At 47.0% G+C, this 24,798-nt stretch overlaps 2 protein-coding genes across 2 annotated transcripts; one reads left to right on the top strand and one right to left on the bottom strand.

Annotated features, from left to right (window-relative positions):
- Positions 1-1,417: 1,417 nt before the first annotated feature.
- On the bottom strand, positions 1,418-14,990 carry NSL1 (NSL1 component of MIS12 kinetochore complex). Its single transcript, XM_009897532.2, has 6 exons — positions 14,679-14,990; positions 14,459-14,543; positions 12,407-12,537; positions 8,645-8,699; positions 2,766-2,833; positions 1,418-2,198 (listed from the first exon to the last, which is right to left on the bottom strand). Exons 1-6 carry the CDS (start codon positions 14,988-14,990, stop codon positions 1,923-1,925), a joined length of 927 nt encoding a protein of 308 aa, XP_009895834.2. The 3' UTR covers positions 1,418-1,922.
- Positions 14,965-23,877, top strand: TATDN3 (TatD DNase domain containing 3). The gene is made up of 10 exons (XM_054169326.1): positions 14,965-15,051; positions 15,519-15,551; positions 15,647-15,720; positions 16,265-16,349; positions 17,039-17,101; positions 18,104-18,213; positions 20,200-20,255; positions 20,808-20,920; positions 22,640-22,717; positions 23,621-23,877. Exons 1-10 carry the CDS (start codon positions 14,989-14,991, stop codon positions 23,762-23,764), a joined length of 819 nt encoding a protein of 272 aa, XP_054025301.1. The 5' UTR covers positions 14,965-14,988; the 3' UTR covers positions 23,765-23,877.
- The last annotated feature ends 921 nt before the right edge of the window (positions 23,878-24,798 follow it).

Here is a 24,798-nt window from a genome sequence, read left to right on the forward strand (position 1 = left end):
TCCAGCTGCCCTAGCTCAGAGCATCTGTCCTCACTTCCTTCAGCTCCTGAGCAGACCAACCATCCTGCAATCTCTAAACACTGACACACACTGTAGGGTGAATTAATTCACTTAAGTCTTAATCCACAGTGCTCTGTTTCTTACGGCATTTGCCCTACCATGGCCATTTCTGATGGGACCTCTTCAAAGAGGCGTGCCTGTTCCTAGCTGTTTTCTGTACTGGCTTGTAATGACTCACAGAGAATAGCAGGGAACCTTCCTGTTAACATAGGTAACCTTGAAACACCACGATGGTAGCAATGCAAAATCTTGCTGGGCTCATCTTAGTCCAGGAACACTCAGAGTGAAGAGTCTCTGGGGCTCTTGGTGGAGACAGACATGGTAGGATTTACAACACAGCACAGAGCATATATGCTCAAAGTCGCCATTAGTGTGAGAAACTGCCCCAGCCCCATGTTCCACAGCTTCATAGCTCCAGCCCCTCTCACATCCTGTCCTCTTTTACACACCTTGTAGCCCTGACACAACAGTTCAAAAGGCAGTGAAGGGTCACTCCAGCCAAAATGTGAACATGTATGTCTTCTAAAGTACACTCAGGTCATCACCTGCTCCAGGAGTAGAACTGACAACAGTACCTGCAGCTTTGATCTTTTAAAATGGATTTAATTTACTTTGTATAAAACCCAGTATTTCTATATACAAGAGCAACAGGAAGCAGATTATTTACATATGCTTAAATATACAGAGTTCTTAGTAGAGCTGCTCACCTTTATAAAACAGTGCTAAAAACCTATCACACATTTTCTTGGAAGTTTTCAGTCTCTCAGACATTCCCTTGGACCCAGAGGTCCAGCTTCTCACCACAGCAATTTCATTAATACAGCTTCTAAAAGAAAAAAAGCCCTCCCTTTACTGTGTGAGAAATACACTACATGTTAGCCCTCAGCATTTACTGCAAGCACATGCAATCCTAAACCAAAAGAAGTTACGAATGGTTAAGGCACAAGGCTCAACTCAGTCCTACTCTGCAATGGTGTTAAGTGCTAATGTGTAAAAAAAAAGCCCCAAAGCAGCATGCTAGCTCAGCTTAATACCACTTACTGGTGGGCTGTTCTGAGCTTTGAAATGTAATCAGCTACCATAAATGCCTGTGTGACCCAAGTCAATACCCTGTAAGGTGTGGAAATACTGTCCATGAACCCTTCAGACTGCATAACTGGATTCTATGAAATATCAGATGGCAAAATGTGGTCAGATCCATGCTGAGAAGAGCACATGGCAAAACAAATGCAACTGCTAATAAATCCAAGTCCAAACAAACACAACTATAAACACACACAACCGACCTAACCTCAGCAAAGGTGGACTAGCAGGGACTGATGTCACGTCTGGGTGTGGATCTTCTGAAGACTGTCATGTCTGGGTGTGGATCTTCTGAAGACTGTAACATATCCCCAGCTGGTGTTCTCAAGATGCTCCAATGTAAATTCCTTTCAAAACTGATTGATTAAAAACTGGCCACCCTACTGAGTAAAAATGAACGTGCCCTAGGAGAACCAGACATTCTCCAGCCTCTTTAGACATATAAATAAGCACTCGGTGGTTTTACTCACTGCTCACACACAGCAAGGGCGTGCTCTGACTGAGAAGCATGAGGACTCAAGCTAAATGCTGCAATAAAAGAGCATAAAATGAGTTAACTGGCAAATTCACTTGCTGGGTGTAGGTGCTACTGGTACGCATGGCTTTCATACACCATCAGGGTGACAGTAAACCCACAGATATTTAGAAGGATCACAGGCTAAATAATTAAGGAAGCTCCCATGTGTAGCACTGTATGAGAGAGGAGAGACAATCTGAAGAAGAAGAAACATTGAGCACACTGAAGTGAGACTCCAAACTGAAGATGCTGAATGAGAGACTCATGTCCTGAGAGCAGTCTTCGCCCGCAGCGGATAGCGTCTCCGTTCCGGGGAGCTCGCAGTCCTTTTCCTTTTTAGCAGCACATGAGGACTTTTCCCGGTATCAGCACCTGTTGGTGTGACCTCTGCTGGTGCCACATAATTCTGGACATTATTTTCCTGCTTCAACTTGCAAGCAGAGAAGACTTCTTGCCGCAGCCTGCAGAGCTCCAGGGTGGGCTGCCAAGTTAACACTTGGGAAAAACCTTCTGCTCTTTCTATTAGCGCTGGGAGAGACTGCAAAAACAAACCCAAGAATCTCAAGTTACATGAGAGAAGTAATGGCTGCAGTGAATGAAATGTATTCATTAGATCCTGACAGGCACAAAAGCTTCAGTGTCTGCAGAGATGAACCGTAGGATGGCATGTGAAGGTTGGGAACTCAGATTTACTAGGGTTGGCAGGCCAGGCAAAGAGTATGCCAAGTTTAAAGGTTCCTTCGTTACATCTCTGTGCTGCAGCACAGTTCATGTCTTAGCTGGCACTGAAGTAATAAATGTCATGTGTTACATGAAGCTGTACAGATCTTCCAAAGATGTTTTGGGTTTTTTTGGATGTTGCAGGTTCTAAAGTCTGCTAAAAATACTTCCTGCAGGCACAGGGCAGTCTTCCTCACTGCCGTGGTGGGGGTGGGGGCAATGCTTCAGCAGTCCAAACCTAAAGATGCACTTCCCTCAACACAACACACAGAGGCTTCTTTGTACTGAACTACAACCCAGAGGAGTTAGAGCTCCTGGTTTGTGACCTGTTATCATATCAAGAAAACAAAAATCACTTCCTTCTTGGAGAACACAGGGGCCTCACCTTCATGGCTCCACCGATGTCTTTGAACACCATTTCTGTCATCTGCTTCAAATCTGCGATGTAAGCATCTACAGGATAAAGCCCAGAGAAACTTCTGAGACATTATTCACTCCTCTCCATACTTGCTATTTTCTTCTTAAAAATCAGACAGAAAAGCAGTGGAGTCCTTCCTTAAAGCTCAAACCTTCACCACTTGGATTACAGCATTGGGGCTGACAGGTTTTGTCTTTTCTCTACTACTATTCTTTCCCACTCAAAAAGCAGCAGTGCCTAGCAGTCTCAACTACAGCAAGCCACAAAGTTCTTCACCAGAAAACCTACAGCTTACAGAAAACATGAAGCAGGAAGACAGTATTTGACAGAAGAGTTCTAAAGGGGAAAAAAAAAAATTATCATTAAAATCTTGCAGCTCCAACAATTCAACTTTTACACCAAAGCTCACATTTTTCTCCTGGCTTCACTTACCAAGCATTAACAGCAAGAATAAAAGGAACCTGGTGTAAACAAGCTGAACTTCATTAATTCTGCTGGGTTCATGAGAAAGAAAAAGCAGCTTGCAGTAACACTGATGCAGCCAACAGGTGCAGGATACTGGGGGAAAAGGGCATGCATTTGATTGCAGTGGCAATATAAGATCACTAACACAATACATGGGTTTGATGATTAATTTACAAGCATTTGATGATTAATTTACTCTTTATTCAAGAGTTCTGCATGTTCTCTATCTCTGTCTGCAATACTATGTGTCCAGAGAAGGGCAACGAGGCTGGGGAGAGGCCGTGAGCACAGCCCTGTGAGGAGAGGCTGAGGGAGCTGGGGTTGCTTAGCCTGGAGAAGAGGAGGCTCGGGGGAGACCTCATTGCTCTCTACAACTACCTGAAGGGTGGTTGTAGCCAGAAGGGACTTGGTCTCTTCTCTCAAGCAACCAGCACCAGAACAAGAGGACACAGTCTCAAGCTGCACCAGGGGAGGTTTAGACTTGAGGTGAGGAGAAAGTTCTTCACTGAGAGTCATTCGTCATTGGAATGTGCTGCCCAGGGAGGTGGTGGAGTCACCATCCCTGGAGGTGTTTAAGAGGAGACTGGACGTGGCACTTGGTGCCATGGTTTGGTCATGAGGTCTGTGGTGACAGGTTGGGCTTGATGATCTTTGAGGCCTCTTCCAGCCTTGGTGATTCTGTGATTCTGTATGGTGGATTGAAGCTTCTCCCAGCATTAACTGCAGCCAGACTACCTCAGTTAGAAGCAAACAAAAGCTGTATTTACCAGCAAGAACTACACTCTACAATGGAATGCAATGGATGTGTACAAAATCTACAGGAGTTACAATATTCTATTTACAACATTATACAGATATTTACTATTTTGGACTTGATGATCTCAAAGGTCTTTTCCAACCTGGTTAATTCTATTCTAATTAGCAAACAACACAAACCAGCCCCCAGTCAAAAAGACCAGGGAAGCTGCTCCACTGAAACCTCCCCCCTCCCCCAAACTTCCCAGACCCACCCTGTACCAAGAGGAGCTGAGAGAGAGCAGTGGCTTAGCTTATCTCAAGGCCAGCTAGAAGCAGCGTTATCTCCCGGGTGAAGCAAAAACAGCCAAGACCAGAAGAGAACAGAAAAGGAATGGGAATGGAAGTGAAATGTGAAGAATTGTTATGATACAGCTTCCCTTATCCCAGACCCAATGAATTATCACCCAATGAATTTGTTTAGAACAATCTTTTGTTTTCCTTTTTACACCCAGCAGTGATTTATTGATAGCTTTCTACTTTTCTGCTCGAAATCTGCAGCTAAATTTCAAAGGCACAGCCTAAAACTGCCACATTAACAACAATCTTAAATCCCATTAACAAAACCTTAAAGATCAGCAGATAAGCCAGCAAGCTCCTCAGAACCAAGCAGCCTCTCCTCCCCTCCTATTATTTTTCTGCAGGGTTTCACCAGTGCCTGCAGCAGGATACGATGTCAGACGGCGCGCACACCCTTACATTTCCTCCAGGGTTTAACACAGCACTCTGATTTGCAGTCAACCTCATTAGTGCTACTGAAGATAATTTGAGTCAACCACTGTGTTCTAGTGCAGGGTGACAGTGATCCCCTGCTGAAAGCCAGCAAGCAGCAGAAGACAGGATTTTGGTACGCTGGCTGTCCTCATGCCCAATGTGATGAGCGGGCATGGTTTAGGAACACAAAATTCACGTGTGAACATGGATGTGAGCAAGCAGCATCATTCAGAATTTGGAAGGGAAACAAGCCCACCAGCAGCCTCCTTCAACACCCCACAGATGCCTATGTCCTCATGCCCCATGTGGTGATCAGGCAGACAAAATTCATGTGTGGACATGGATGTGAGCAAGCAGCATCACTCAGAATTTGGAAGGGAAACAAGCCCACCAGCAGCCTCCTTCAACACCCCACAGATGCCTATGTCCTCATGCCCCATGTGGTGATCAGGCAGACAAAATTCATGTGTGGACATGGATGTGAGCAAGCAGCATCACTCAGAATTTGGAAGGGAAACAAGCCCACCAGCAGCCTCCTTCAACACCCCACAGATGCCTGTGTCCTCATGCCCCATGTGGTGATCAGGCAGACAAAATTCATGTGTGGACATGGATGTGAGCAAGCAGCATCACTCAGAATTTGGAAGGGAAATAAGCCCACCAGCAGCCTCCTTCAACACCCCACAGATGCCTATGTATGGACATTCTCTACAAGAAGGACAAGTCTATAATGAAGCAGAGTACTGAGAAAAGTAAGTACTGAGAAAAGTAAAACCAATTACTCAGATTTTTCCAGTCAAACAGAAAGACTGACACACAGCTAAATGAAATTTGCTTGCAGTTCAGCTTGACATGGACAGCATTATATTCCTCAGGGTTCAAAGCTTTCCAAAACAAAGGAAATGAAAAAAGGAAATGAAAGGTATTGAGTAATCTAAACATTTTTTGTTTCTGGCCACTGTAGTTGCTAAACTGAGATACATAAACTTCCCAAAGACTACACAATACTACAATCCAGCACAAACTCTGGGCTATCTTGGCTAGGACTTTGCTGCTACCAAACCTGAAAGAACAGTAACAAAGCATCAAGTGTTACTAACTCACAAGAAGTAGTTGATGCACATCAGACTAAAGATCTGGACACTAGAAACTGAAAGAAACCCAGACATGAAGCAATGCTTTTTACTGCTCCTGTCGGCTGCTTTGCTGCACAGGCTGGCACTGCTGGAAGCAATGACTCCTGTTTACAAAGAGGAAACGATGCTCAGAGTAAAGGCATGTCAGCAGGATAAGAACTGGAAGATAAAGTTTAAGTTCCCAAAGTTGAACACCAACGCTTCCCAGAATGGCTTAGGCTGGAAGGCACCTTAGATATCATCTACTCCAACCTCCCTGCCATGGGCAGGGATGCCTCCCAACTAGACTTGGCTGCTTAAGGCCTCATCCAACCTGGCCTCCAACACCCCCCGGCTGAAGGCATCCACAGCCTCCCCGGGCAACCTATTCCAGAGTCTCACTACCCTTGTACTGAAGAACCTCTTCCTAAGATCCAGTCTAACCCTGTTCTCCCTCAGCTTAAAACCATTCCCCCTTGTCCTACTGCTAGACAGCCTTATGAAAAGTCCCTCTCCAGCCTTTCTGTTGGATTCCTTCAGGTATTGAATGACATCAGTATGGTCCCCCTGGAGTCTCCTCTTCTCTAGGCTGAACAACCCCAGCTCCCTCAGCCTATCCTTACAGCAGAGGTGCTCCAGCCCTTGGATCATCTTTGTGGCCCTTTGGACTTGCTCCAACAGCTCTTTTTATGATGGGAAGACCAGAACTGGACACAGTATTCAAAGGGGAGCCTCACAAGAGCAGAGTGAAGGGGAAGAATCACCTCTCTTGCTGGCCACACTCTTCTCCATACAGCCTAGTATATGATTTGCCTTCTGGACTGCAGGAGTGCAATGCCAGCTCATGGTAAGCTTCTCATCAATCAACACACCCAAGCCTCTTTTCTCCAGAGCCACGCTCAACCCACTCTGTACCCAGTTTGTAATTGTGTCCAGGATTGGCCTGACGCAGATGCAGGACCTTGCACTTTGACTTGTTGAACCTCATGCAGTTTGCACCAGCTTTATAGCATGTGCAGTAAGCCATGGTGAGGGTTCTGTAACCATATCTTTCAACTTAGAACAGCACTGGTGAATTCTGTCACTTTCAGTCATTCTATCATTAACAAAAGGCAAGGTAAAACTTCAGATTTCTTAGTCAGACTCAAAAAAAGCACACCCCAGGCACCTGCTGCAGAGTAGGATAGAATTAACCAGGTTGGAAGAGAGCTTTGAGATCATCAAGTCCAACCTATCACCCAACACCATCTAATCAACTAAACCATGGCATCAAGTGCCTCACCCAGTCTCTTCCTAAACACCTCCAGTGATGGTGACTCCACCACCTCCCTGGGCAGCACATTCCAATGGCAAACCACTCTATCTGTGAAGAATTTTTTCCTCACCTCCAGATTAAACCTCTCCTGGCACAGCTTGAGACTGTGTCCTCTTGTTCTGGTGCTGGGTGCCTGGGAGAAGAGACCAACCCCCACCTGGCTACAACCTCCCTTCAGGGAGTTGGAGACAGTAAGAAGGTCTCCCCTGAGCCTCCTCTTCTCCAGGCTAAGCAACCCCAGCTCCCTCAGCCTCTCCTCACAGGGCTGTGCTCCAGACCCCTCCCCAGCTTTGTTGCCCTTCTCTGGACACCTTCCAGCAACTCAACATCTTTCCTAAACTGAGGGGCCCAGAACTGGACACAGGACTCAAGGTGTCCCCTAACCAGTGCTGAGTACAGGGCAGAATAACTTCCCTGCTCCTGCTGGCCACAGTATTCCTGATACAGGCCAAGATGGCATTGGCCTTCTTGGCCACCTGGGCACACTGCTGGCTCATGTTCAGCCTACACTCTACCAGTACCCCCAGCTCCCTCTCTGCCTGGCTGCTCTCCAGCCACTCTGACCCCAGTCTCTAGCACTGCATGGGGTTGTTGTGGCCAATGTGTAGAACCTGGCACTTAGATGTGTTCAGTCTCATGCCCTTGGACTCTGCCTATCTGTCCAGCCTGGCAAGGTCCCTCTGCAGAGCTGTCCTATCCTCTAACAGCTCAACTCCTGCCCTGAGCTTCATGTCATCTGAAAATTTACTGATGATGGACTCAATTCCCTTGTCCAGATCATCAATAAAGACATTGAACAGGATGGAGCCCAACACTGATCCCTGGGGGACACCACTAGTGCCTGGCTGCCAGCTGGCTGTGGAGGTTGGAATCTTTCAAAAGCATGTAGCAGATTTATGAGGCTGGATGCAGTTCTGGTTTTCCATCAGTCCTTACAAATGACAGGATACATGCTAGGATAAAATGTGGTGCCTGCTTAGCAACTTAGGAAAGTCAACACTGCCCCCAGTGAGTACTACACAACTGCTTTCAATTCCCTGAAGAAACTGACTGGTGGGAAGAGAGACTGAAGCATTTCTAGTATTCATGTAAAAGGAAGACAAATGTGGTCAAAGTATAATGTCAGTGACCCATCTAGTTCCCCATCCAGCTCCACCAATAGTAAAGGAAAGAAGTAAGAAAACACTGCTGAGGGTAGTAGCTCTGTGACAATTTCTACCTAACCCCCACACAGCAGCCAGCTTGTACAGTGCCCATCAGCAGGCAGCACTTGGAAAAGAAATGGGTACAGCAAACTGATGCAGCCATACATTCAGTAATTACAAACTTCCAGCCATTGAAACTGTTTAAACAGTAATATAAAACTAATTTAAAGAAAACTTTTTGAACATGTACAGGCAGGCAGAAAGGTAAACAAGTTGCCCTCCCCATGAAATCTTTACCTTGGGAAAGCTGTGGTCTTATGTCTTCTGGTGCTACAGAAGGTTGGTAGAGCTTCTGCAGAATCAAGAAGAAGAGAGAAAGATTCTAAAATACCTTCTTGGTTTAACAGACATTGAATATACACATTGCAGGCAGAACAATGGAAAAGGGCATTAACAAGGAACTGGTGATAGAATAAGGTAAAAGAACACCACAGCAGAGGTACAATTTAGAGCTACTCAGTTCCTGGAAGCAGCACTCTGGTTAACACAGTTAAGCTCAGTGCAAACATGTCTCCAAGGCCTGCTTTAGTTTACAGAATTCTCACTATTAAAGCATGAGAATGAAACTGAAATCCAGCAGTTTTGGAAGAAGCATTGCCACCTGCTGCACAACTGAGGAAAAAGAGCTGCTCTGACTTCTAAGGAGCCATTCACAAACACAGTGTCCTTTCACAGAGCAGCAAACTCAAACAAAGGGTACATTAAAACAACAGGGAAACAAATGACTACATTCTAGCCCTGCCATTACTTATGCATGAATAAGAACTCCCTCCTTTACAGACCAGGCTCTCTGGGTCTTTGGTCCTACTGTGAGTCTTGTGACATCAGTTAACTGTGACCAGAAGTTAAATAATGAATATAACTAATGGTTATATTAAAGGTGGAATTGGAAGTGACCACCAGGGAAGAAGGAAACAAGATAAAGACATGGGAACATGAGTTATATCATCTGTAAGTCAGTACTCTTCTCTGCTTCAGGAGCTGTCCCTCAACCTTCTTCAACCAAAACCAAGTAGCAGAAAGTTAGTTATTCCTCCCTGCAGTTTCACCAGAGCAAATTTTTCACAGTTCACACATCATCTTAGCAAGTTTACAGCAACAGCTCCAAGCAGAAGAACAAACATAGCTTGCATTCTCCTCAATGTACTGACTGCAAGCCTACAAGAGCATCTCTTGCTTTGGCAATTACAGGGAGATGACCATACATTTCTCTAGATGAACTGCAGTCAATTACTGCATATTCATAGCTCCTCTTAGAAAAGGTGGATCACAGGATTAGCTAGGGTCAAAAAAGAACATAAAACTTCCTCAATCAGAAGCAGGGAAACCACTAGTACCTTCACAGAAGAAGCTGAGGTCTTGCTAAATCTTGGTGCTATGCAGTAGCATATTTTACTGTACTTGATTTTGTTTGCTTGTTTTGCATGCTTGCTACATTGACACAAAAGGCAATATACATCAGGAAAGTATCTCAGATTTAAGACACACATATACCCATGCACTTGTACTTACTGTAAGTGAGTACACAGAGTTGTTTGCCACTGGAATGTGTTGCCCAGGGAGGTGGTGGAGTCACCATCCCTGGAAGTGTTCAAGAGGGGATTGGATGTGGCACTTGGAGCCAGGGTTTAGAACTCAGGAAGTGTTGGGTTATAGGTTGGACTTGATGATCTCTGAGGTCTTTTCCAACCTTTTTGCTCTGAGGTCTTTTCCAACCTTAGTGCTCTGAGGTCTTTTCCAACCTTAGTGCTCTGAGGTCTTTTCCAGCCTTATTGATTCTATGATTCTAAGCCTGCTAACCTAAACAGCTACTGTCTTGTCAATTTTAGTGCCCAGAAATGCAGCTTAGGCTCTTCAACAACTTTCAAAACCAGTAATAGAATAAATCACAGTATCACAGCATCACCAAGGTAATACAGAATCCAAGAACAGCTGAGGCTGGAAAAGAACTCCAGATATTGTCTAGTCCAACCCTCTACCGATAGCAGGGCCAACTGGAGCAGATTGCTCAGAGCCGCATCCAGTCAGGTTTTGATTATCTCTGAGGATGGAGACTCCACGGTCTTGCTGGACAACTTGTGCCAGCATTTCATTATCTTCACAGTTCTAGTTTTATTTTTATATGGTTACATGAAATTTCCTGAATTTTCATTTGTGCTTAATTGCTTTTTCTCCTCTTTCCTCCCCATCCCTTTTTTCCCCCACCATAGTCTCCTAATTAATCAGCAGATAAGCAAAAGAAAGGCCTCATGTAACTGTAGGAAAGGAATTTGGCAACCAAGGACAGAACTGGGTTTTTTAAGGCCAGAAATTGCTTTACACTTGGTGTCAAAAGCCAGGAATTACTGCACCTATTCATTAATCCACCTTTTTTTTAACCCCCTTAATTTACTGAAAGTACTCACTTAATGTAATCATTATAGATTCATAGAATCAGTCAGGGTTGGAAGGGACCACAGGGATCATCTAGTTCCAACCCCCCTGCCATGGGCACGGACACCCCACACTAGATCAGCCTGGCCAGAGCCTCATCCAGCCTGGGCTTAAACACCTCCAGGGACGGGGCCCCAACCACCTCCCTGGACAACCCAGTCCAGGGCTCCACCACTCTCATGGGGAAGAACTTCCTCCTCACCTCCAGCCTGAATCTCCCCACCTCCAGTTTCATTCCATTCCCCCTAGCCCTATCACTACCTGAGATCCTGACAAGTCCCTCCCCAGCCTTCTTGTAGGCCCCCTTCAGATACTGGAAGGCCACAATAAGGTCACCTCAGAGCCTTCTCTTCTCCAGACTGAACAGCCCCAACTCCTTCAGTCTGTCCTCACAGGAGAGGTGCTCCAGCCCTCTGCTCATCCTCCTGGCCCAACAGAAGTGCTCAGAAAACACAGCCATCTTTTTGAAAGTCATGAACTGCATGTGGTAGTATCTGTGTGTACCATAACATTTAGTACTACAATTAGCCTTCAGCCAAGGATTTCAAAACCCTGGGTTTAAGAAGGTAAGTAGGTATAAATGGGCTTGTAAATCACAAGTCATCCTGTTGAAGCAATCTTCTTGATGAACTTGAGGAACTGTGCCACAGCTGCAGGTCACACAGTCACATCACTATGGGGTCAGAGTGGCTGGAGAGTGGCCAGGCAGAGAGGGACCTAGGGGTGCTGGTCGATGGCAGGATGAACATGAGCCTGCAGTGTGCCCAGGCAGCCAATACGGCCAATGGCATCCTGGCCTGCATCAGGAAGACTGTGGCCAGCAGGAGCAGGGAGGTCATTGTGCCCCTGTACACTGCACTGGTTAGGCCACACCTTGAGTACTGTGTCCAGTTCTGGGCCCCTCAGTTTAGGAAGGATGTTGAGTTGCTGGAAGGTGTCCAGAGAAGGGCAACAAAGCTGGGGAGGGGCTTGGAACACAGCCCTGTGAGGAGAGGCTGAGGGAGCTGGGGTTGCTTAGCATCAGAAGAGAAGACTCAGGGGTGACCTTGCTGTCTACAACAACCTTAAGGGAGGTTGTAGACAGGCAGAGGTTGGTCTCTTCTCCCAGGCAACCAGCACCAGAACAAGAGAACACAGTCTCAGGCTGCACCAGGGGAGGTTTAGGCTGGAGATTAGGAAGAAGTTCTACACAGAGAGAGTGATTGCCCATTGGAATGGGCTGCCCGAGGAGGTGGTGGAGTCACCATCCCTGGAGGTGTTCAGGATGAGACTTGATGGGGTGCTTGGTGCCATGGTTTAGTTGATTAGGTGGTGTTGGATGATAGGTTGGATGTGATGATCTTGAAGGTCTCTTCCAACCTGGCTAATTCTACTCTATTCTATTCTATGCCTCATTTTACCAAAGAACTAAGTAATACAAAGAAGCAATTTCATTATATGACAAAGAATCAAAAGCAACCATGGGAAGGAGCTTAGTGACCAACATTTGCTGAGTTACTTCTTCAAGTCACATGTGGTCAGCAGCTACTACATGCACAGGGTTTCTGAACATCTTGGATTACTCACCAACATCTCCTGCTCTGCTTTGTATCTTTGGACAGCATGCTTCAGTATCTTCTTAGGCCACTGCTTACGTTTTCTTGTTGTCTCCACTATTAGCTCCTCAAACTGATCATCAAGGGTTTTCATGTTGGAACCTGAAAATCACAAACACATGAAGATCCTACAGGAATTCTTCCACATTAAAAATGAGGGAAAAAAAAAAATGAGACAAAGTTAGAAGGAAAAAGACAGCTTTAGATCTAAAATAAGAAATCACACGTGGTTATCAATGAAGATAAGAGATCTGTCCTGGAGCTTCTTGTAAGGCAATACAGAAACTGAAGCACAACTTGATGGTGACCAGGTGCTTCTGAGGTAAGGCAGCCAGTGAGAATGGGGGAGGTGGGGAAGAGTCCACTCAAAATCCAGTTGTTCAGCCTAGAGAAGTCTAGAGGGTAATTTAACTGCTCTCCTCAGCTACCTACAGGGTGTGGTTCTAGAGAGGTGGTTCTTCTCAGAGGTGTACAGCAGCTGCACAGGTGTGTTACAGCAAAGGAAATTCCAGTAGGCCACAGGAAAGAAAATTTTCATCACTAGGGTAGTCAAACACTGAAACTGACTGCCCAGAGAAGATGAGAAGCATCTGGACTTCACAGAGAGAGTTGTTAGCCCTGGAGGTGTTCGAGAGGGGATTGGATGTGGCACTTGGTGCCATAGTCTAGCAGTCTTGAGGTCTTGGGTGACAGGTTGGACCTGATGGTCTTTTCCAACCTTGTTGATTCTATGATTCTATGACTTGGATCCCACTGCTGTGTTCTAGCTTTAAAAATAGATCACCTTTATTCTGCTAGGTGAAGCTGATGAAATAGAACACACTCTTTCCTAGCTTCCCAGATAAAGAGCTCTTGCTTTGAAATACTGACTTTCTAAGAGCTTCCTATAGTAAGGCAGCTGCCATTAAACTTGGTTAAAGCTTTGCTTTTCCATGTGAATATCAGATATTTCAGTAGTTTCTAAGCTAGTTTTCTCTAGCAACCAAGAGCAGATTTAAGTCACCATACTATTGACAGCTGGAACTTGTGCCTCAAGATTTAGAAGAATCTCAACAGTATCAAACATGCAGTAGTCCTTCAAGTAAAGCACTTTTCCCTTCCCCTCTTCTCTTGGTCACAGGTCTCTACACCTCTTGGTTCCATTTGTTTATGAATACTGCCCTGAAAGAACCGTGCTCCTGTAGTGCAGAACTTCAGACCTTTACATGGGCACATCAGAGCTAGAGTTTGGCTTCACCTGCACCCTGAGCATCCTTACTGTCACAGAATGCGAGGGGGAAACTGCTCAATCTTTACCTGCACCCTGAGCATCCTTACTGTCACAGAATGCGAGGGGGAAAGCTGCTCAATCTTTACCTGCACCCTGAGCATCCTTACTGTCACAGAATGCGAGGGGGAAAGCTGCTCAATCTTTACCTGCACCCTGAGCATCCTTACTGTCACAGAATGCGAGGGGGAAAGCTGCTCAATCTTTACCTGCACCCTGAGCATCCTTACTGTCACAGAATGCGAGGGGGAAAGCTGCTCAATCTTTACCTGCACCCTGAGCATCCTTACTGTCACAGAATGCGAGGGGGAAACTGCTCAATCTTTACCTGCACCCTGAGCATCCTTACTGTCACAGAATGTGAGGGGGAAACTGCTCAATCTTTACCTGCACCCTGAGCATCCTTACTGTCACAGAATGCGAGGGGGAAACTGCTCAATCTTTACCTGCACCCTGAGCATCCTTACTGTCACAGAATGCGAGGGGGAAACTGCTCAATCTTTACCTGCACCCTGAGCATCCTTACTGTCACAGAATGCGAGGGGGAAAGCTGCTCAATCTTTACCTGCACCCTGAGCATCCTTACTGTCACAGAATGCGAGGGGGAAAGCTGCTCAATCTTTACCTGCACCCTGAGCATCCTTACTATCACAGAATGCGAGGGGGAAAACCGCTCAATCAAAAATACCACATGCAGAATCCAAACCAAACCAACCAAACCCATCCAGCCGTAGATTAACGAAACCCAACGCGTACCGCTGTACAGATCGTTATCCCCCGATGTCTCCTCCCAGGGTTGCCCATTAATGGTAACGTTCTCCCGCATCGCTGTTTCGAAGTTCTGCAAGAGACGGGAGACCCTGAGAAGCAATCCTTGGGGCACAGCTGGAGCGCCCCAGCTCCGTGCCGTGTCCCAGGCGGGATCAGACACAAGTGCTCAGAGACAGTACGAGCAGGCCTCCCCCTTCAGCCTCACCCAGAACGCGTCTCCCGCCGCGGCGGACTCGCCCTGCTGCCCCTGGGCCAGGGCCCGCACGAAGGGCTTACAGAGCGCCATCAGCTCGCCCAGGCCGCGCCGCGAGCAGCACCGCACCCGCGCGTCCTGCGGGGCGGCGGCGGCGGCCGGGCTGGGCGGCGGCCCAGCGCCCTTCTCCCCCGGCGGCGGAGGCAACAACAGCGGCACGGCTGGGCCCGCCGCCATTTCCCGCCTCGGACGCAGGAAAAATGCCGGCCCGGAAGCAGAACCCGTGGCGTCTCCGCCTTTTCCCCTCAGCTGGGTGCGCGCCATGGCGGCGGTGACGGGGCCCGTGGACTGTCACTGCCACCTCGCAGCGCCCTGCTTCCGAACGGTGAGGCGCCGAGGGGACGCGCTGCCGGGGGGGGAATCGCGCTGCCGGGGAGCGGGGCGCTGCCGGGGGGAGAGAATCGCGCTGCCGGGGGGGTGCGCTGTCGGGGGGGTGAATCGCGCTGCCTCGGGGGGGCGCGCTGCCAGTGGGGGAATCGCGCTGCCAGTGGGGGAATCGCGCTGCCAGTGGGGAAATCGCGCTGCCAGTAGGGGAATCGCGCTGCCGGGGGGGTGCGCTGCCGGGGGGGAGAATCGCGCTGCCTCGGGGGGGCGCGCTGCCAGTGGGGGAATCGCGCTGCCGGGGGGTGAATCGCGCTGCCGGGTCGCGGGGCGCTGCCGGGGGGGGGAATCGCGCTGCCGGGGGGGGAATCGCGCTGCCGGGGGGGGAATCGCGCTGCCGGGTCGCGGGGCGCTGCCGGGGTGAGGGGCGCGCGCCGCCTCGGTGCTAAGGTGGCGCGTGTCCCTGTGCAGGACGTGGCGACTGTAGTGCGGGCGGCGGAGCAGGTGAGGCTGGTGGCGGCGACCCTCTTCCCGCTCCTCCCCGACCCCACCGCCTGGTCGGGCCCGGTCTCAGTGGGGTGGGGGGTTTCTTGCCGCAGGCGGCGGTGTCGGCGCTGGTGGTGGTGTCGGAGCAGGCGGGGGAGTTCCAGAGCGTCGTGGCGCTGTCGGAGAGGTGCGAAGCCGGCGAGGTGGGATCCGGCGCCGCCAACCCGGGTCCGCACCTCGGCGGGAGCGACTGGCGGCGTGGGAAGAGGGTGCCCTATCCTTATGTCAGGCTAACTATTTATTTTTCACTTACGCTTGGGTTTTTTGGTGGTCTCTCACGGTACTGATTCCTGTACCGCGTCTAGGGACAGGTACCTTACTGCTCTCTACAACCACCTGAAGGGAGGTTGTAGACAGGCGGGGGTTGGTCTCTTCTCCCAGGCAACCAGCACCAGAACAAGAGGACACAGTCTCAAGCTGTGCCAGGGGAGGTTCAGGCTGGAGGTTAGGAGGAAATTCTACAGAGAGAAAGTGATTGTCCCTTGGAATATGCTGCCCGAGGAGGAGGTGGAGTCACCATCGTTGGAGGTGTATAAGAGGAGACTGGATGGGGTGCTTGGTTGCATGGTTCAGTTTATTACGTGGTGTTGGATGATGGGTTGGACTTGATGATCTTGAAGGTCTCTTCCAACCTGTTCTGTTCTGTTCTGTTCTATTCTATTCTGTTCTAGGTTCCCAGGGTTTGTTTGGCCATGCCTGGGAGTTCACCCGGTTCAAGAGGCTTTGCCAGGGGAGCAGCGCAGTGTTACTTTGAAGGTAAAACCTAAGTGAAATTAGAACAGCTGTAAAGCACTGCAGGAACTGTTCAGGGCAGACAGCAGAATGCTCTGGTCTGCTTAATTTAACTGAAGATCTGCACAGTGTTGTTTTGTTTTTCCCCTGCGTGTCTGTAACAGAGCAGACCGAGCAGACCCCGTGGATCAAATCCCAGGGTCTCTTAGCACATCCACTTGTAAACCTAAAGTAGAATTGTTCACTGGAGTCATCTGGCTGTATTGCTGCAGTGAAAGGGTTTTAAAATCCCAAGTGGGTGCTTTGTTTACAGCAAAGGGCACACACGTGTCTTTGCAGATGTCCCTTTGTTAGCTTGGGAAGCGGAAGGTGACCCTTGGTGCCCGCAGCCTGAAAAAGCTGGAGCGCTGTCTGCAGTCATTTGATGTTACCAGACTTTTTATGGGCCTTCTTTTAATTATGGGCCTTCTTTTAATTATCTCTTCTGCCCCTGTCAAAAGGTATCTTGAAATGAAGGATCATGAAGTAAAGAGGGGAAATCCTTGCAGGTTTCTCTGATCTCTGTGACTGCACAGCCCGCAGTGATAGAAAGTTTTTGAGGTACAGAATTTAAGGACAATGAAGGAAACTCCCAATTTAATCCTAATGTCGATTTCATACTCCTTGCATCATGTAAGGGCAGTAAAGGTTGCATCTTTAATTTGTTCTTGCAGGATCTGGATGCTGCATTGCCACTTATAGAACTTTACAAAGATAAATTGGTGGGGATCGGAGAAGTAAGTAGAATGCCATAAGTTACTTAAATGTCTGTGGCTTCAGCAGCTTCTGTCAGCAGAATTACAAAGACTTACTGAATACTTGTGTTTGCTTTTGCAGTGAGTGTTGCTGTCAGTCTGAACAACAAGTGCTGGGTCTGATTTGTAATTCTCTTAATCTACTTGCCTTCATAGATTTGTCTGATTCCCTCTTTTCCTTCATTGTGAGGAAATAGATGGCATTTATGCTGGTGGATTTAGTAGGAAGAATTACATAATTATGCTATGTCCTCTTATGTAATGCAGCAGACCCAGCAGCCAAATCCCAGGGTCTCAGCACATCCATTTTGCCTTTTGACCTGTTCTCTGACACAATGGAGTGTTGAGTCATGTTGTTATCCTCATTCAAAGCCTTCCTACCTCTTCCTTGCAAAGTAAGGCTAAGCCATGATTTCAGTACACTCACTAACTTCTACAGTTCTTTTTTCTACCTGTGTCCATGTGTTGTCTCCTGTCTTACATTTGTTTATAAGGTAACTGAGGCTTGAAAGCTGTAGGGTAGAATCTGTGTTTTTTTGTGTGTTGGGACCAGAGGAGCTTAAAACTGGTTCTGTGCTGGCTCCAGAAAGGGCAACTATGGGCAAAAATTCATAAGCTAAACTTACCATGTTGTAATTGTGCTGTATAGCAAGGATTTTGGTTGGCATAAATTTTGCCTGAATCAAAAAAGTACAATTAATGGATAATTTGTTGATTGAGATAAGGCTAAAGCTACAGGTTCAGGTCAGAAATTTTAGCTGTATTTAAAGATCCAGATTTGAGCTTTAGTCTGGATCAATAGAACATAAAACCCCAGAAGACAAGTTCCAAATTAAAATGTTAAGCAGGTTTGTTAGTAACTGGTGTGTAGTGTATATATATTTTGAAATACCTGGCACTTTGGAAGTATTTTTTGCCTTTCTCTATGGTATTGTGGTTTAGTCAAGCATGAAGACTGTAAGATCTTCTCTTCTTGTGCTGTAGGTCGGACTAGATTTCACTCCCAGATTTGCCAGCACAGATGAAGAGAAGGAAGAACAAAGACAGGTTTTGATCAAGCAGATTGAACTAGCAAGACGACTGGATTTGCCTTTGTAGGTTTTGTTTGTACTAGTAGGGGAATTTGCCACGTCTCAGTAACATGTGACATATTTCCCAGGATTTAGAATTACTCACAGAACTCCTCCTATATGGCATTAGTATCCTGTGATTCTCCAAATTGAATCATAGAATCAGAGAATATGTTCATAGAATCACAGAATGAATAAGGTTGGAAAAGACCTCAGAGATCATCAAGTCCAACCTACCAGCCAACACCTCATGACTAACTAAACCATGGCTTCAAGTACCATGTCCAGTATCTTTTTGAACACCTCCAGGGATGGGGACTCCACCACCTCCCTGGGCAGCACATTCCAGTGGCCAATTACTCTTTCTGTGAAGAACTTTCTCCTCACCTCCAGCCTAAACTTCCCCTAGCACAGCTTGAGACTGTGTCCTCTTGTTCTGGTGCTGGTTGCCTGGGAGAAGAGACTGATCCCCACCTGGCTACAACCTGCCTTCAGGTAGTTGTAGAGAGCAAGAAGGTCTCCCCTGAGCCTCCTCTTCTCCAGGCTAAGCAACCCCAGCTCCCTCAGCCTCTCCTCGCAGGGCTGTGCTCCAGACCTCTCCCCAGCCTCATTGCCCTTCTCTGGACACGTTCAAGTGTCTCAGTGTCCTTAAATTGAGTGGCCTAGAACTGGACAAAGTACTCAAGGTGTGGCCTAACCAATGCTGTTACTTTAAAAGCCCTTAAAACACAAGGTGAGGAGTAATAACAAAGACCTTGTTAAACTAAAAAAGAATCTGCAGTATTTTTGCCAAATGTCAGGTTGTAGGAATCTTCATGTAAACCCACATGAAATCACTAAAACCAGTAGTAGATGAATCCTTAGATTTGACAGGTGATAAAGTTGTGAGGCAGAGGCTTCATGATAGAATTTTCCGTATGTTTCCATTTGAATACAGTGGTCTTCTGTGTTCCTGCCCTTACTGTGTTGTTGCTCTATCTTCACTGTAGCTAAAATGAGCCATATAATGTCTTTAGATTTTTGCTTGATAAAAGGTGTAATGCAGATTAATTATTTTCTTCTCGAGTTGCTGTTAGTTCCTTTGTGTTGGGAGCAGATGTTGGTCAGTTAGAGGGTAGAAGGGCTCTGCAGAGGGACCTCGACCGACTGGACAGATGGGCAGAGTCCAACAGGATGGCATTCAACAAGTCCAAGTGCCAGGTGCTGCACTTTGGCCACAACAACCCCATGCAGAGCTACAGGCTGGGGTCAGAGTGGCTGGAGAGCTCCCAAACAGAGAGGGACCTGGGGGTGCTGATTGACAGCTGCCTAAACATGAGCCATCAGTGTGCCCAGGTGGCCAAGAAGGCCAATGGCATCCTGGCCTGCATCAGGAACAGTGTGGCCAGCAGGAGCAGGGAAGTCATTCTGCCCCTGTACTCTGCACTGGTTAGGCCACACCTTGAGTCCTGTGTCCAGTTCTGGGCCCCTCAGTTTAGGAAGGACATCGAGACACTTGAACGTGTCCAGAGAAGGGCAACGAGGCTGGGGAGAGGCCTTGAGCACAGCCCTGTGAGGAGAGGCTGAGGGAGCTGGGGTTGTTTAGCCTGGAGAAGAGGAGGCTCAGGGGAGACCTCATTGCTCTCTACAACTACCTGAAAGGTGGTTGTGGCCAGGAAGGGGTTGGTCTCTTCTCTCAGGCAACCAGCACCAGAACAAGAGGACACAGTATCAAACTGCACCAGGGGAAGTTTCAGCTGGAGGTGAGGAGAAAGTTCTTCCCAGAGAGAGTCGTTCGTCATTGGAATGTGCTGCCCAGGGAGGTGGTGGAGTCACCGTCCCTGGATGTATTCAAGAGGGGATTGGACGTGGCACTTGGTGCCATGGTCTAGTTATGAGGTCCGTGGTGACAGGTTGGACTCAATGATCTTTGAGGTCTCTTCCAGCCTTGGTGATCCTGTGATACTGTGTTGGGGGAAAAAGAGTATTTCAAATGATTTCCTAATGCTGGGCCTTTTTTTTTCTGTGCAGAAACGTTCATTCACGCTCAGCAGGAAGACCAACCATTAATCTCCTAAAGGAGCAAGGTATATCTTTAATGCACTTTCTATGTCATGGCTTTTGTCAACAGAGTTCTGTGAGTTATGCCATGTCCTGACATGGAATGGAATGGAATTGCATAGAATAGAATTGCATAGAATAGAATAGAATAGAATAGAATAGAATAGAATAGAATAGCATAGCATAGCATAGGATAGAATAGAATAGAATAGAATAGAATTTCATTGAATTGAATTGAATTGAATTGAATTGAATTGAATTGAATTGAATTGAATTGAATTAACCAGGTTGGAAAAAACCTTCAAGATCATCAAGACCAACCTACCCAACACCATTTAATTAACTAAACCATGGCACTAAGTGCTCCATCCAGTCTTATTTTAAACACTTCCAGTGATGGTGACTCCACTGCCTCCTCAGTCAGCCCATTCCAATAAGCTTGTGTACATGAAACTTGGGAGGAATGGTGCAGAGATTCTTGATTTGTTCTTTGTGGGACCAAGGTCCCCATGGAAGCTGACACTGCAGAATTCTACTATAAACACTGGCAGTGATTGGATTTGCTTCTTTTCTTTGAGGTGCTGCAAAAGTGTTGCTCCATGCATTTGATGGGAAGCCATCTGTAGCGATGGAAGGGGTGAAAGCTGGATATTTCTTCTCCATTCCTCCTTCCATTATAAGGAGTGAACAGGTATTATTTAAAGGGCTTTCCTTCTTGGTGCTTGGGGATTGCAGGCAGCTTGGGGACTTGTTGACAGCTTATGATGGCAATCTTGACTATTTTCACAGTGCAGTTGAAGAACAGGCTTATTGTTTAAGTCTGTAGCGTTTGAAGTGGGACTGGTAGTACTCATGTACGGTTGCTGTCACCTGATACTCCTCAATAGGCATTTCAGTTGCTTCTGGCATTGCACATTTTCACTTTGGCTACATTTCTGTCTGGGGCTTTGCCTTAGTTAGACCTCTGGGTGGAAATTTAGGCTGAAACAGTTCCAACTGTTCCTGAGAAACACGGGTTAAGAAAATAGGCATTTTTTTTCCCCTCATTTCTGGTGAATTCTTCTTTGGAAGTTTCTGTCACAGTATTGTTTTAGACTAGTGACATGACATGGAAAAAAATTAGTTTCTATCTCAGTGCTTTGGCACTTTCTGTCCAAAAAGAAGTTTCTTCATGATTGTCTGAGTTACAGACCTTTGAAAACACGTTGATTATCACAAGGTGCACCCAGCAGTGAAGCAGCTAAATTGCTTAAAGATGATGTTGGTCAGGTTCAGCCTTTGAATTGGGAAGACTGCTCTTTTAATATCTGGGCTGCTGCAAGCTATGCTAACTTCTTATCTTTGGGTGGCAGTCCGTTTCTGTCTTACACCATCAATACTTTCTGTGATAAGCCCAGGAAATGTAAGAAAGAAAAAGAGCACAACTCAAGTGGAGGGGGTGTGTGTCAGAGATGGATATAGCTAGGGCTGAGTTAGGGGCTTGGAGAAAGGAAAGCAAAGTGGACTTGAGGGGTAAAAAACAGATATTGGAAAAAGGTACACAAATATTTATATATATATATATATATACACTCAGGAAAATAGCAAATTAAAGTTGCATTGGCAACTCTAAAGATAGGGTATGTTGTACAGTTTAACTATGATTTAATAAATCACAATGGATTCAGTGTTCAGATAGTAGTGCTCTTAGATAGTTAGAAAACAGGATCACCCTAATTTAAAGGGACTTCACAGAATCACCAAGGTTGAAAGAGAGCTCAAAGATCATCAAGTCCAATCTGTCACCACAGACCTCATGACTAAATCATGGCACCAAGTGCCACATCCAATCCCCTCTTGAACACCTCCAGGGATGGTGACTCCACCACCTCCCTGGGCAGCACATTCCAATGGCTAACAACTCTCCCTGTGAAGAACTGTCTCCTCACCTCCAGCCTAAATCTCCCCTGGTGCAGCTTGAGACTGTGTCCTCTTGTTCTGGTGCTGGTTGCCTGGGAGAAGAGACTGATCCCCACCTGGCTACAACCTCCATTCAGGTAGTTGTAGAGAGCAGTAAGGTCTCCCCTGAGCCTCCTCTTCTCCAGGCTAAGCAACCCCAGCTCCCTCAGCCTCTCCTCACAGGGCTGTGCTCAAGGCCTCTCCCCAGCCTTGTTGCCCTTCTCTGGACATGTTCAAGAGTCTCAATGTCCTTCTTAAACTGAGGGGGCCAGAACTGGACAAAGTACTCAAGGTGAGCAACTCATGGTATTCTTGCTTCCATTCTGAAACTGTTGATAAAATGCAGTGGCAATAAAGTATTTTCCCATTCCTTTTAAACACAGACCATATCCTCTCTTCATCCATTTTTTTGTGTGTGCACATGTCTAAGTGCATGAAGCATTCAATAGCTGTCTTATTTTCTTCCAAGAAGCAGAAGCTTGTGAAACTGCTACCTCTGGAAAGTATGTGCTTGGAAACTGACTCTCCTGCTCTGGGGCCTGAAAAACAGGTAAATGATGAGAGGAGGGACTTCTGTGTATGTACATCCAAACCCACCACTCATGCAGGTCAGTTACTGGCACTGGAGAGTTAAGTAGTGTAAGCATGAAAATAGAGTAGAATAGGAATAGAATAGAATAGAATAGAAGAGAATAGAATAGAATAACATAGCATTGGAATGGAATGGAATGGAATGGAATGGAATGGAATGGAATAGAATAGAATAGAATAGAATAGAATAGAATAGAATAGAATAGAATAGAATAGAATAGAATTAACCAGGTTGGAAGAGACCTTTGAGATCATTGAGTCCAACCTATCACCCAACACCATCTCATCAACTAAACCATAGCACCAAACACCCCATCCAGTCCCTTCCAAAACACCTCCAGGGATGGTGACTCCACCACCTCCCTGGGCAGCACATTCCAATGGCCAATCTCTCTTTCTGTGAACAACTTCTTCCTAACATCCAGCCTAAACCCTAAACCTCCCCTGGCACAGCACGAGACTGTGTCCTCTTGTTCTGGTGCTGGTTGCCTGGGAGAAGAGACCAACCCCTTCCTGGCTACAACCTCCCTTCAGGGAGTTGTAGAGAGCAATCAGGTCTCCCTTGAGCCTCCTCCAGGCTGGACAACCCCAGCTCCCTCAGCCTCTCCTCACAGGACTTGTGCTCCAAACCCTCACCAAGGTGGCAAGTGAAACTTTTAGATGAACAACTTGGTGTCCCAGTAATAATTTCCAGGAATGGGCAAAGGGGAAGATAATCCAGTAAGAAGGGATCCATGTGATTTCTCTGGCTCACATGCCAAAGGATGACTGAAGTTGTGTCAGGGGGCACTGACTCTGAAACACCTGTTGCCTGTGGGGATCTGCACTTTGGTCTGGCTAATTTTTGTTACTTTGTTTTCAGGTGAGAAATGAACCAAAAAACATTTACATTGCTGCAGAATATGTTGCCAAAATTAAAGGACTTCCAGTCGAAGAAGTGATAGAAACAACTACCCAGAATGCACTGAAAGTGTTCCCCAAGCTGCGCAGCTTCCTCCGGATATAGGTCCAGAAACTGAAATGCAGGATGCTGTGAAAACTGATTTGTGGTGTAATTAATAAACTCAGTGTGAGTCTTGCTTTAGAGTGGAGTTTTCCTGTCAAAGTTCAAGAAGTGAGCAGAGTGCTGTATAGATGCATAGGATGAATATAGGGAATGTCTCAGAGACCTTTGGTGTGCACCATTGTCATCTCTTGAAAGTGATGAAGGCAGGTTGTTCGTTTGCATTTCTCATGCCTCTGAACAAGTACTTTGTGAGGAAGAGCACTATAAAATTGTCACTTCAGTTTCTCAGACTCCTTGCTCAGGTGCTCCTAGTCTGGGAGGTGGCTAGTGTGCAGTGATGAATCATAGAATCAATAAGACCTCAAAGATCATCAAGTCCAGCCTGTCACCCAACACCTCATGACTACTAAACCGTGGCACCAAGTGCCACCTTCAATCCCTTTTTGAATACCTCCAGGGATGGTGACTCTACCACCTCCCTGGACAGCACATGCCAAGGGCCAGCAACTCTCTCTGGGAAGAACTTTCTCCTCACCTCCAGCCTAAACATCCCCTGGTGCAGTTTGAGACTGTGTCCTCTTGTTCTGGTGCTGGTTGCCTGGGAGAAGAGACCAACCCCCACCTGGCTACAACCTCCCTTCAGGTAGTTGTAGAGGGCAAGAAGGTCTCCCCTGAGCCTTCTCCAGGCTAAGCAACCCCAGCTCCCTCAGCCTCTCCTCACAGGGCTGTGCTCAAGGCCTCTCCCCAGCCTCGTTGCCCTTCTCTGGACATGTTCAAGAATCTCAGTGTCCTTCTTAAACTGAGGGGCCCAGAACTGGACACAGGACTCAAGGTGTGGCCTAACCAGTGCTGAGTACAGGGGTACAATGACTTCCCTGCTCCTGCTGGCCACAATGTCCCACTTATTCCTTAATTCCCAGAGCTTTAGCCTTTGGGTATCTGTCTTCTATGTCTCAGGTGCCTATGTGACTTTTCAGATGAAACTCCTTCTTTTTTCCCTGGTTACCCTGATTGCCCCTTTGTAAGATGGCCTG

This window comes from Dryobates pubescens, chromosome 2 (genome assembly GCF_014839835.1).
Source record: "Dryobates pubescens isolate bDryPub1 chromosome 2, bDryPub1.pri, whole genome shotgun sequence".
NCBI classification, from domain to species: domain Eukaryota; kingdom Metazoa; phylum Chordata; class Aves; order Piciformes; family Picidae; genus Dryobates; species Dryobates pubescens.

Bases quoted from the DNA above. Each gene is read 5' to 3' on its own strand.
- TATDN3 (XM_054169326.1), top strand. From the start codon at position 14,989: ATGGCGGCGGTGACGGGGCCCGTGGACTGTCACTGCCACCTCGCAGCG. The intron at 20,256-20,807 runs GTATATCTTTAA...CTTTTCTTTGAG, and splicing joins TAATCTCCTAAAGGAGCAAG to GTGCTGCAAAAGTGTTGCTC. The intron at 20,921-22,639 runs GTATTATTTAAA...TCTTCCAAGAAG, and splicing joins CCATTATAAGGAGTGAACAG to CAGAAGCTTGTGAAACTGCT.
- NSL1 (XM_009897532.2), bottom strand. From the start codon at position 14,990: ATGGCGCGCACCCAGCTGAGGGGAAAAGGCGGAGACGCCACGGGTTCT. The intron at 8,700-12,406 runs GTGAGTAATCCA...TTGATTCTGCAG, and splicing joins AAGCAGAGCAGGAGATGTTG to AAGCTCTACCAACCTTCTGT. The intron at 2,199-2,765 runs GTGAGGCCCCTG...TTGTTTTTGCAG, and splicing joins ACATCGGTGGAGCCATGAAG to TCTCTCCCAGCGCTAATAGA.